This window comes from Aulonocara stuartgranti, assembly GCF_965226115.1.
Source record: "Aulonocara stuartgranti genome assembly, chromosome: 22".
NCBI lineage: Eukaryota > Metazoa > Chordata > Actinopteri > Cichliformes > Cichlidae > Aulonocara > Aulonocara stuartgranti.
Window position 1 is genome coordinate 12717428 of NC_138957.1, and position 13217 is coordinate 12730644.

A 13217-nucleotide genomic window follows, 5' to 3' on the forward strand; every position below is an offset into this window, starting at 1 on the left:
GTGCAATAAGCAGGAACCCTTGCAGCTGACTAAGGTGAAGTCAGCATGGGAATATTCACCCTGCACATAAAAAGCTGACTGTGGGAACTACTTTGCACAACCTTGCATGAGTAGCCACAACTAAAAGTCAGCTTCATCTCTTCTCAAACTCCTCCTTCAGTTTTAAAATGACAATAAGCAAATGACAAAACCTTACCTGTTGTCAGTTTGTCCGCGTGCCCAAACAGCCAGACGCCTTTAGGTTTCTCCCTGTTGGCACTCAGGCACGAGGATGGAGAGGAAGATGAGCTTTTTTCTGTCTTCTTCTTCTTCTGGATACCGTTTCCCATTTTTTTTCTTTTTTTTTCTGAGAGAGGGGGGCAGTCCTCTGGCCCCTAGAGTGGCTCTACCATGTTTTCCTCCTGTGACATTACATCTGTATCCTTACTCTTAAATCCTTTCTACTCCAGCATGAGCATACACTCTGAGTCAAAGTCAATAAAGCTCAAATCATTCCTGCTGATTCAGTCCTGCTGACACACACACACATGCCACAGTGTGGACTATCTTTGCTAAAGACCCACTGACACCATTCCTGTGCGACAAACAAAAAAAAGCTCCATAAATCATAAATGTCCACTCAAATCTGCCGTTCACCACTGCTAGTCAAGCACAGCCACTGAAGACACACTCAGCACTGACAAGCCTCAGTTTGTGGGTGTGTACGTATGTATGCGTGGAATCGTGTGTGTATGTGTGTGTGCCCCTCCCACTGTGATCGCTGTGCTCCAAAGCAGAGGATTCACACAAGCACCACATTAGACTTATTTCCATCATTTCGAGCCTCACACGCAAACAGAAACCAAAAGCTGCCCGATGAGAAGGGTGGTCTGTAGCATTTACTGCCTGGGAATGAGTAACACAGAATAAGTAATAAATACTGAAATAAAGGAAAGAGTGTGGGCTTAGAACAGCATATGGATGCTTAATAATTCAGCCGATCTTGACAGGTGAAGATATTCTGTCTGGCACTCTTTGAAATTCCCCTTCATCCCACACACACACACAAACACAAACCGAATATAAAAACTATAGTCAGAGGATCAAAGCTTGTTTTGATATGAGATCACTCCGACTACGCTTAGAGGAAATACAAATGCTGAGCCAGACAGATGAGTTACAGAAATAGGGATAATGGGGAATTCTGGGGAAACTAAATCACTTGTGTCGAGTCCAATCTTTTCCTGTAACATCCTCTTCCTCGTTCCCTGTGCTCCCTTTCCTTCTGGCTCCTCCCACCTCCCCGTCTAACCCTAAAAATGAACACCGAGTGACGATTTGGCAGGTTATGTGTCTTGGAGTGATGATGTCATGACCTCTTCTGTCACCAGATAGGAATGACACCATTCCCAGAGCCTGTGGATCGATTGCAGTTGTTCAGAAGGAGGTCAGAGAGGAAGGCGTGTGGAGAGAAAGAGATGGTGATGATGATCACCACCATCACCACGTAGCACGGTGCTCCCATCAGGTGAAAGTGAGATTTCGGTGAAGAAAAAATGCGCACTTCTCATGAGCGAAGCCCTGTTCATGCACAGCCCTCCAGCCCTTGCTCCTTCTGATGTGTAGAGAAGAAGATAAAAAAAAGGCTCCAATAAAAGAAAAAAGCAGATTTACTGTCAGGGGAGGGGGAGCGTGGATCGGGAGAGCTGCTGGGCAAAGAATTTACAATCCCTTCTTTTTCTACAAGAGGAATCGATTTGGCTCTGAGGAGCAGGAGGACTTACTGGGAATTTCCAAATATGAAATATGAATGCTCATGCTATATGTGTGTTAGATTGTGTCTGCATACAGAGGAAGGAGAAAGGAGAGAAGTGCGCTTATGATATCAGCAAGCTTCCTGTTGCAGAGTGTAAAACGATCTTCACTAAAACACTCAGAACGATGTGCTGCCTCCTAATGCATCGCCAACACAACCACACCCAGTGCATCTGCGCTGGTAGAGTACACTGAGCTCCTCGTCTCATCCCTCATAAAACTATGAGATCTCACTCAGGTCACGCACAGGGATGATGCTCTGCAACATGCCTTCACCTGTGAGCAGCAAAGCATAGTGGCAAACGTGCCCTAGATACATTTCAATATGAGCGTGATGAAAGCGTGTGTCAGAGTCAGGAGACAGTTGAGGATCTGACAGTTGAAGGGAACTGAAAAAAGAGAAACATGCAAAGGGGAGTCGACATGCGTGCACGTGCATGTGCGTGCATGTGCGCATGCGTACATTAAAGGACATTTGTGTAGAGGAATGCTGTTGTCATGGAGACCATCACCAGAGTCTCAAAACAGGACTAAGGAATCTCTCTTTAAATGTTACTGTTTACACTTTTATTGGTGTGTGTGTGTGTGTGTGTGTGTGTGTGTGTGTGAGCATATCTGTCCCATCAAAAGCGCCCCATCAGACAGCATCTGTTTAAAGAAGTTGCAAATTAAAAGCCTCCTCGTCATGATACGTTGTTGTGCTGTATGACCTTGATCCTATCCCTTCACCGTGGCACGAACATTTAGTGTGAAATCCTCAAGCTCAATAATTCTGCCTACATCAGCCCAGCACTTCCATCTTGTGGCAATGCTCTGCTATCACTATTTAAACTCCTGAGGACAAACAACGCTGGTGTTGCAAAAGCACTCTGTCATTAACATTCAGCTGCAGAGCTGCAGACTAGCGAAGGTGACAGTTTCAGGTATGATCCTGAAGTTCCCGTCTAAACGGTGACATCTGTTGACTAAAAAAGCAGGTGCAACTGAAGTATTTTTCTTTGGCATTGAGCTGATTTCATGAGCACATCGCTCAAGAGTTGTCTGCCATAGTGGATGTCATACAACCACCAGTTGCTTGGGAAACTGTCAGGCAGAGGCTCCTGGATGTGGTTGGGTGAAATCGTTTGTAAAGAAGGTGTTGCACGAAAGACTCCTTCTGACTGTTTTGGTTGCTAGCAGATTGCTACGGTTGCCTCTACTTTTTCATGTTTGTTTTCAAACACTTACTAGCCAAGTGGTAGCAAACCTTGAAAAAGGGGGACAAAAAGTTTGTGTAGCACTTTTCACATTTGTACTACAGCTTTCAGAGATTTTTCCTTTTATTTTGTTGACAAGTCTTCCACTTCCTTTCAAAGTACAACTGCAACAATATGCTGGTGTTAGCAGTGTCAGGGAGGTTTTTGTCAACTGGTTGGGAAATACATGTTTTCCTTTGTAACTCCCTAGCTCTACTGTCTTCTCCAAATATGGCCATGTCCAGCTTAAAAGATAGAAAACCGGATGGCAAGTGTCAAAATGTAAAACTCAAGCTTATGGGCAAGTTAAGTAAGAAAGATATCTATTCCTGTGTCAGCCTGCATTCCTGCCAGTCTATTCTTTGCATCACTTTTCATTCTGTCGTCATCAATCTGGTCTAATCATTTTCAATCCTACCTTCTGTGAGCCAATCAGCCTCTATTCTGTGTTTTAAGTGTCAGCTCTCTTCTGCCATTCTGCCTTTTACATTGACTGGAATGACTCGCCTCATTTCATTCTGGTCACCTAGAGATCCTCATTCAAACCTATACCTGCCTCATTTCCACCCCAACCAGTGTCTAGCCTCATTGGCATTCCAACGGGACAAGCAAGGTAAGCAGTGCTTGCCGTGTCAAATCTAAAAATAGACATAATTTGAAACTTATCAAAGTAATGCGATCTCTCTCCTTTCATATCAGACATCACTGTGATAAAGCTCCTCGCCTGCTAGTTATTGTGTGCATGGAGCCTTGAGCTGCGCTTACGTAACAAAGACGTAACAAAGATGTGCACGGATGACGCAAAGTGCAGCAGATCAACAAAGACAAATGGAATCGCTGTAATTTACAAGAACTGCAAATATGTTATAGGATTTTGTATGCAAACCTTCGTATGCAGTGGAGATGCAACGTTCGTTCAGTCCCTCCTGCGGCCACACAAGGCTGGCTTCAAAAGCGATTCACTCACTTGATCTGTATATAGTATTCACTGCACAGCAAGCTACATTTATTTTTGCCTAATAATTTAATTAAGAACGCTTCAAAGGGTATTTTATTTACATGTCAGCAGACATCTGTCCGATTCACCTGTGCAGTTGCCTATCAAGCTAGCTAGCATCAGCCGATAACCTCTTAACTAAATATGGGCATAAAACAAGACTGTGACAACCTTGAAGCCAGACGCAAGGCTTCAAGATGTTCATCCACAAACTAGTGCTTACATTCATGTTTACTGTCATAATGCACAATCTAATATTTTTCAAAGCACTTTACACCCCCAAAAAATGAAATAAAGTGAAATGGGGGAGCAGTGTACAACTTTTCAGGAGTGGAGATATGAAGATAACTTATTTTTTGTGAACTAAAGAAAGTTACGACCTGCGCTTCAAATGGAAACACAGCTAGCATTAGCAAGTAAACCAGCTTCAATGATTTGTCCTGGTAACAGATAATTTACTAGATATTTATTTAACTATAGTGGTAGCCAGAAAAGAGTGCAGAAAGGTGAACATGTCCATGTAGCATACAGACAGACAGCACAAATGTCTCTGCTTGCCTTTCTGTAAGAGTCAACACATGCCACTGCAAGAATAGTTGGTGAAGCAAAAGCTCTAAACAACTAAAACTTGGTTCTTTGGTCAAATTTATGAAATAACTAAATAAAAGGTTAACATTAAGCCCAGTTAAGCCCAGGCCAGTTGTGTGCTATTTCACATATACTAGAGATAAGAGTATAGTGATTAATTTGTACATGTTTGTTTGCTGAAAGAAAACCAGTGAAAGAAAAAGAAATGGAATTCACCAATTTTGACAATTCATTGAACCAAACAGAACTTAATATTCAAAAGCAACATTATGCTGGTGTTGATTTCTCCAGTACAAAGTCTGTGTCATATTAGAATTTAATTTGGCTTTATATGTAGGAAACAAGTATTTTATGTACTCTCATCACTTATGCTTATTTTCCTCATGGTTGGAGATATTAAGTAAATATCAAGCTCACACAAGCGTCGTGGAAGTGGACCTTGTAAATTGTTTGAGAAGAGTTGGGAGTTTCAAAGAAATACTTGGCAGGTGGTTTGATGAATCAGCTGTTTAAAACCATCTACCACGTGCTAACTTTAACAACAAAGCATGGGATGAATAATTAATCTCAGCAAAAACAAGCTACACTCTGAAAACCAACAGGCAGTCAGCATAGCAAGCTAAGTAGTTGGCATGTCTTAGTCAAAGTCGCTATGAAAAAGACCTGACCCCACAGTGTATTTCCAGATCAACATTTGTCAAGCACAAGTGCCGATGTGGGATAGCACAACCTGACAACACTGCAGCCTGGTAAATATCTAAGCTTGAACCACAAGAAGCTGGCAAAAGCCTAGATTAGAAACAAACATTGGTGACATTAGTTATTATTCCAAGGTCTTTCATCAAGTGAAAGTTATCAGAACTTTATAGTCCTTAATTTACTCGAGGCTCGCTGAGTTCTGAGTTGTGCTATCATTGTCTTCTTCTCTTCACAGAAATAAAAATGGACAAAGACGCAGCTGTATCCTGTAAACAGCTTTCAACAGGTGTATCTGTTACAACATATTACATAACTGAACCACACACACACACACACACACACACACACACACACACACACACACACACTCTTGAGGGTAAATCAGTTGTATTTCCCTGTATATACAGATGCCCACTCCCTTAGTCCCACAGTGATGTCTTCCAGCTGCTTCCCCACCACATCAAACACACTCCATGTCCTATAAAACAACCATTACCTTTTATTCCATAAACATAACCCCTGCAAGCACATCGGATAATGATCACAAGTAATTTTAGGAACCTCTTCCTACGTACATATAAAGCATTGATGTGACCTGCATGGGAATTCACAAGGAATGTGAACCTCTAAAAAAATATGAGGTACGCTTCACCTTAACCACGACCTGAAAATGCTTAATGTTTCACGACAACATCACCCTATTATTGCTGCCACAGCAACGCGTTCCTCACAGTGTTGCTGCCTAGGAGACGTTTACCTCAGCGACATGGCTTTAGGTCTGTGGTGATGGATGAGGTATCTGCTTACCCAGGTGAAATTACCACACACTCATCAAAGTGTGTGCGCATTGGTGATGAATGATGTTCGAGGGGGGACGCAGTGGGGATGCATTAAACTTTCACACCCTCTCGTTGCCCGACACTCACTGCCTTCATCCTGTCAAACTGCATTAAACCAGCCCTGAGTTGTGGCCTGTAATAAAGCGTGGGCTGTATACAATGTTCTCAATGTAATGAGATGATTGCTCTTCTATTACCCTGCTAGGTCTGTAATCTACATCCCAGTTTGTGAATCTACACACCCTGACTGTATTCTGTGATGTGGCAGCCGAACACACACATATAAACCCGTAGCAGATCCAGAAACTCAAGTACTGAGTGGGCTCCATTGCAAACACATTTAGAAAGCCACATGGAAAAAAAAAGAAAATAAAAAGGAAAGGCTCACACGGGGCTGTACACATGCAGAAAACAGTGACTGCACACACAGACGCACTCGTGTGGAATCCCGGGGATTGCGCAAAATGACCTCACTGCACAAAAAGCCAGCAACCAAAGATGGGCTGTGCTGGACAAAGCAGGTAGTTGCGGGGGGCTCTACTCAACCTCGAATGTGTGTGTGTTTCTTTGTGGAGGTGATGTAATGAATGTTGGCGCCGCCCTAAGCCCAGCAATATGCCGCTGACACACAAACACAGAGATACCCTCTGATACAGGGCAGCTCTCGGTCACACGCCCTCACACGCAGCTCAGCAGACGTCCAACTATAAACACATGCTGACTGCACAGTAACAATCAGCGAAGGCCAACACACCCACAGCGGTGCTGAAAAGAGCGTTAAGCAATCTGAGAAGTGATTAGAAGATAAAAATATTCTTTAACGAGTGTGAAAAGAGGCTGAAAAACCTAGGAGACACAGAGATGTGTGTGTCTGAGTGCATGTGTTTGTGCTGAGACGTTGCTCTAATTAAAAAAGCATTGAGAGAGTGTTCCCGAAGAGTCCTCTCAAGGCTGAATGGAGCTTTGTGATTCGTTGTAATCTCTCCTCTACATCACATAACTCTAGGCCCAATCTGGCATCCAGGCTAACACACACACACACACACACACACACACACACACACACACACACACACACACACACACACACACACACACGCACACACACACAATCCGCTGTGATACAAGACTCCCAGGAATTCAGCACATCAAAGACAGTTTTGTTTTTCTGTTTTTTTTAAGAAGAAGAGGAGTCTCTGTAAAATGTAGCCAGCAGTCGGTGTTGAACTGCAGAGCGCTCCCTTTCAGAGGAGACGGTCTGAATCAGTCATGCACGGATGACGCAGCTAATGTAAACCAGCAAAGATGTAAGTGTGCCGCACATAACAAAGATGTGCACGGATGACGCAAAGTGCAGCAGATCAACAAAGACAAATGGAAACACTGTAATTTACAGGAACTGCAAATGCGTTATGGGATTTTAAGCAAACGTTCGTATGCAGTGGAGACGCAACGTGAGTCTGGTTCGTTCAGTCCCTCCTGCGGCCACACAAGGCTGGCTTCAAAGGCGACTCACTCCCCATTAGCTCCCTTGTCTCAACCACGCACCCAACTGTACAGCAGAGAAACACATGTTTGCAACCGGGTTGAGGAAACTGTTTTATTCTTCTACACTTAATTTACGCCTTTGAGAAAACAAATAATTTTTAATAAGTTGACATTTTTTAAGGCTTTGATGTCACGGTGGCTTTGAGCTTGATCTGTTTATAGTATTCACTGCACAGCAAGCTACATTTATATTTGCCTAATAATTCCATTAAGAACGCTTCAAAGGGTATTTTATTTAAATGTCAGCAGACATTTGTCCTTGCTTATCAAGCTAGCTAGCATCAGTCGATAACCTCTTAACCAAATATGCCCAACCAACAAGACTGACAAACTTGAAGCCAGACACAAGGCTTCAAGATGTTCATCCACAAACCAGTGCTTACATTCATGTTTACTGTCATAATGCACAATCTGATATTTTTCAAGACACACTACAACAATAAAAAACCGAAATGAAGTAAGTGGGGGAGCGGTCTACAACTTTTCAGGAGTGGAGATATGAAGATAACTTTTATTTTTTGTGAACTAAAGAACAAGAGCGTGACAATAATGTGAAAACTGCGCCCAGGACAAAAACAAACAGGGCAACTCTTTGCCCTTTAAAAAACAGACAGCATGCCAGCACAAAGCCAGGGAAGAACCAGGAATGATGCTGGATGTATGTGCACCTCAGCCCTGCAACAAGACTTTAGTTTAGTCGGTAAGAGAAGCAGCGAAGCGCAGTTAGCTTCTAGCCTCCATTTTTAGCACTTGTTTCTACAGTGAAATTACACTGGTTGTCACTTTAACGCTTCTTTGGGATTCAGTGTTGCATTGTGTTCAGACATAATCACTAAAACAAAGACTGTATGTATGTTCATTAAGATGGCAATTTGTGTCAGTGTGCGGCACTGTAACCTTAGTATTATATTATTAAATTAACAGGCCATGTTACATAGTAATGCAAACATAATGTAACATTATTTTCCCCAAGCAGTAATTAAGTAACATAATGCATAACAAAAGTAACAAGTAATGTGTATTATATTGATTTTATTTTATTTCATTTTATCTTCAGGTCTTGGCAGATGGCCGCCCCTCCCTGAGCCTGGTTCTGCTGGAGTTTTCTTCCTGTTAAAAGGGAGTTTTGTGTGTGAGTGCACTTTTCTTGGTGGAGACTGATTTTTTGTTTCCTCGGATTGAAAAAGTCACCTAGCTGGTTCTGAAAGAATGAACTGTTGTGAAAGAAAAGTAAAGGTGCAATGCACCGATTACTGACAGTTAGGAGACCAAGTGCCAAAGAAATCAAAAGCAGTTCATGCTTCTGAAACAGCACGACTGTTTTTTTTCCCCTTAGAATAAGATGGAAGTGCAGAGGCCTCAGACCCCCTGTGCATGGTGAATGCATGTGAACTTTGAATAGATGCTGACTAATTTAAATAGCTGCTTGAGCAATGTTTGGAGGATTAGAACAGGGAACTATGTCCTGTCAATGCTCCAATTTCTGCTTTTCAGATATCATGGATTTCTTTCAAATGAAACTTTCAGATGATAACAAACACATGTGCAGCTGCATTACGATCCCACTGTAGTCCATCTTAACCAACTGAACTCAAAGAGAACACAGCTAGTGAACACAAAGCTGCATCAATATGTGTGCTCATTTTCTGTTTGCAATCTGAGTCTTCTCATATTCACATCACTCCCTTTTTAGCCTTTATAATGGAAAAAAAAACATGATGCCAAAACCAGGGTTCCCACACATTCTTCGCATCAGCCTTTGACCACATCCTTTGCCCGGGAATTATTAGCACTACTACAAGTTAATCTTTGCTTTCAAATGAAGTCACTGTCTGTTACCCATCCTGTAGTCATAGTTCTCCACGGATGTGACAAAACCATAGCATTAGGCACGGTAAGGGATTGTGGAAGCCCTATTTAGGCAGAAGAGGCACAAAAAAACCACAAGGGAGGTGACCAAGAAAGTTTAAAAGACTCAGAATCTGGGTTTCCAAGACTTGCTACAGTAACACACACAAGTGCAATGACAGAGGAGAAATGGATGGGTTTAGAGGTGGAACAAAAACAGGAAATGGGAACTGTGGGTAATCTCTGTGCAAGCAAACAGTGAGTAAACAGAAGAGAGGGGATTAGACCCCGGAGTCAGACTTTGTGTGTGTCGGTTTTGCCAGGTTTTAAATCTAAAGACTGATGTCCCGATGATAACAAAATCTCTTGTAACTTTCCATCTTAATCTCAAAGTCAACATTCCTCAAAAACACATCATGACCACGAAGTCTGCGGTCATGACAAACAAAACAGGACAAAATTATACGGCAGACTCACCAGACAAACCAAAAGTGGCTTCAAGATGCTGAGCCTTGTTTTTTCCCCCTACGTCACATAAATTCACAAAAAGGGTTATCTCAGCACACTTTAGATTATAAGGTAAAGAATTCTCTCTGACACTTTCTGGCATGTTCACCAATGTTGAAAGGTGCTTTTGCACTAACCAATCAGCAAACAAGGGGGTTTGTGCCTCAAGCCAACTAGACTTTGAGTAAAAACAAAAGTAAACACACAGTGAAAGAAAAAGTAACACGGACTAATATTTTGCTGGTTGAAGGCTCTGCTTCCAAACAGGGACTTTATCAGTCCTTGTAAGTTAAAACAGTCCTCTCTGCCTTTCTAGGAACAATAACACTACTTCAAATGGTAGCAACAGGGAGTCCACAAGCTAGTAGCTAACCGTCTCAAGCTTCAGATGGGATTTTTTTTGTTTGTTTTTTGTTTGTCTCTGGGTTTGTTTGGTTTGTTTTTTTCAGAAAACAGCATGTTGCTATGGTAACAAGGGAAAGTTACATGCCGTAAAACCAAAAGGATGAGCTAAAAGACGATAAAACACTACACGGATTTGAGGGGAACTGCAGAGTCTGTGTAGGTTTGTCACGACAAGCAACATCTTATAATTGAACAACAGAAACATAATCTGATCCACTGTTAGTGCAAACGTATAATTAGAGTATAAATGCTGCTTACAAATGCAAACTGTACTAGAAATAGGAAATCATTCTGATTTAAAGCTATCAATCCTCGTGTGATGAACAATATTTATTTTATCTTCTATTTTAAACTATTTATATTAAATATTAAGAAAACATTTATTCAAAATCTTTAAATGTCCCCCAGCAAACTGTTTATGAGCTAGAATTTCTTCTAGTCTTACTGTGTTTGGCGACACTTAAAAAAGGTCAAGTTCAAAATGACTCCTCTCTCACCTTTTGCAGGCTCATGGTTCTGGTGTCCCAGTTTGGCATCTGTCACAGCACTCCCATTGCGGTTCAGTCCATTGCCGGCGTTCTTTTTCCGCCGGCTCCCCTTTAACCAGCTGAAGGCGCCTCCAAGGGAGCTTCCTGGCTTCCTCTGCCCACGCTGAGCCTTCGCCTCACGGGCTAAGATCTCAGTGATGTCCCTGGGCACCAGGTCACCTGTAGACCTCCTCCGGGACATCCTGGAGGTTGGTCCTGGAGGCTAAGGAACTGTACCTCCACCTGGATCAAGGCGTCTTACTGTTTGTCACAGGACCTGGACCTCCCTGGTATGTCGGGTTTGATGAAACCTCCCTTCCCTGTTTGGCCTCTCTTAGTGTCCGTTTATCCTTTCCCCCCCCGTCTGTCACCACCTGGGACAACAATGAGATCAGCAGGATGAGACAAAGAGCGCAGAAGAGAAATATATAAAAATAGGCTGGAAATGAAAGTCAGAGGGAGGACAGAGTGGCATGGGAACTCAAGAACAGAGGAACAAAGTTAAGGCTGGGTTAATGAGAATATCCAAACCCAGTCAAGATGATCAGGAATGGAATCGAAATAAAACATAAACAGAAAAGAAGAGAAAACAAGAAAGTATAACCGTGAACCGAGAGTATTTCTACCCTGTTCTCCCAAAGTTTTCCTGTTACTCAGTCGCCCCCACTCTCCCTTTTCTATTCTCTCACTTTTCTTGTATATGTCCTGGCCCTACGGGAGCTCCAGACCTCTGCAGCGTCTCTGTATGTGTGTGCATGCACGTGAGCCATGTGGTTCACATCAGCAGAAAAGTGCGTACGGCTGAGTTAGAGAAGAGAAAGAGTGGAAGAAAAAGTTTAAAAGTCAACTATTTCTTTTACTTTAAAAAGAGATACACACAAACAACACACACACACGCACACACACAAGCTTCCTGTACGTGTCACATTAACAAACAATCAAACATTTGTAAACTTACAGCGTGAGCATGCTGTCCTCTCCTCTGCTCCACTCCTTTCTCTCCGCCTGAGAACAGCTTTACAGAGCATGTGTGTGTCTGTGTGTGTGTGTTTAGCACAGTGAATGAAGCTCCATGCTCTCTGAACACAGTCCCTCCCTCTGTATCGGAGCCAGCCTTTCCTCCACCCTCTTACAGTGCTGGTAGGAGTGAGCCATTACAGCGCTGCTTGTTCCTCTTCATGTTCATAGCCAGCTCTCACATTTTAGCTCTCGTGTTGAGTCCTTTACTTGAAGCTGCACAGTTAGGTTTTTTTCTGTCTTTCCTCTCAGCCTCGTTTCTGTGGATCAGGTTCAGTCGTCTCCCTCTGGAGAGGTACCCTGGTGTGATGATCCATCATTGAAGCTTTGAAACAAAAATACACCCTTTGGAGCCGTGTAACCATAAATAGAGCGCTCAACACTACTGTGCCTCCTTCCTGGGCTTCATTTTGTCTTATTTATTTGGAGAAAAGGAAAGCTCCATGGGGAGACTACCGAACAGTCACCTGTCAAGGGTGAAGTGATTCAGCCGTTTCACCTGAAAGACAGGGTTTCTCTTTTCTACCTCTTTCTGGCCAGGTAGAAACTTGACACCACTTGTTAAATGTGACACACACACACACACACACACACACACACACACACACACACACACACACACACACAGAAATTAGGGCAATAAGGCAAGTTACAGGGGAGCACCTTTAAGCAGCATTCAGCTGTACTCACCTCAGAAACCTGACCTGAGCTTCAAAATTCACTGTGGTGGGGAACGAGCCGAGCCGACAACAGCATGTTGTTGTGTTGTGGGACTGGCTCGTCTGGTCTGAATGTGGAGGAGACCCAGTAGGGTAAGGAAGAGGAAGCAGAAGGTGGTGTCGCAGCCTTCTGGGAACAGACTGAGGCAAGCCTGTGACTGCAGTCTCGCATGCATCTGGTTAATTGGCAACAAGGGAGTTTACTGTAATTTTGGCATTTTATACTATGAGCACCCAAACCAACCTTTTGTATTTTGTAGCCTGTAACTCACACAAATACTCATCATCATCAAGAGTAAACATGCTGGTTAGAGCAGAGATCCAGCAAAAACATCACTTAATACATCCCATGCCAAACGCAGGTATAATTGTGATGCAGATCTTAGAAAGCTCCTCAGGTACACGTGTACACGCAAGTAGCCCAACAACACGGGATTAAAGTCTTTCTTATTCACATGGTCGGCCTCATCATGAGCTGTGGGCCACGGTCTTGA

General features: G+C 42.9%; 1 protein-coding gene across 3 annotated transcripts in view; it reads right to left on the bottom strand.

The window, feature by feature from the left end:
- The window catches only part of nhsl3 (NHS like 3), a 39362-nt gene extending 27164 nt beyond the window's left edge, over nt 1-12198 (bottom strand). The window contains exons 1-2 of one of the 3 annotated variants that reach the window (XM_082521654.1): nt 11946-12198; nt 10958-11361 (exon numbers count right to left, since the gene is read on the bottom strand). In XM_082521654.1, coding sequence (XP_082377780.1) covers nt 10958-11189 — 232 coding nt within the window. In that variant the 5' untranslated portion in view covers nt 11190-11361; nt 11946-12198. Of the gene's footprint in view, nt 1-196; nt 906-10957; nt 11362-11945 lie in introns of those variants that run through there. The other 2 variants (XM_082521655.1, XM_082521656.1) reach the window with 2 other exon arrangements.
- Between the last annotated feature and the right edge of the window lie 1019 nt (nt 12199-13217).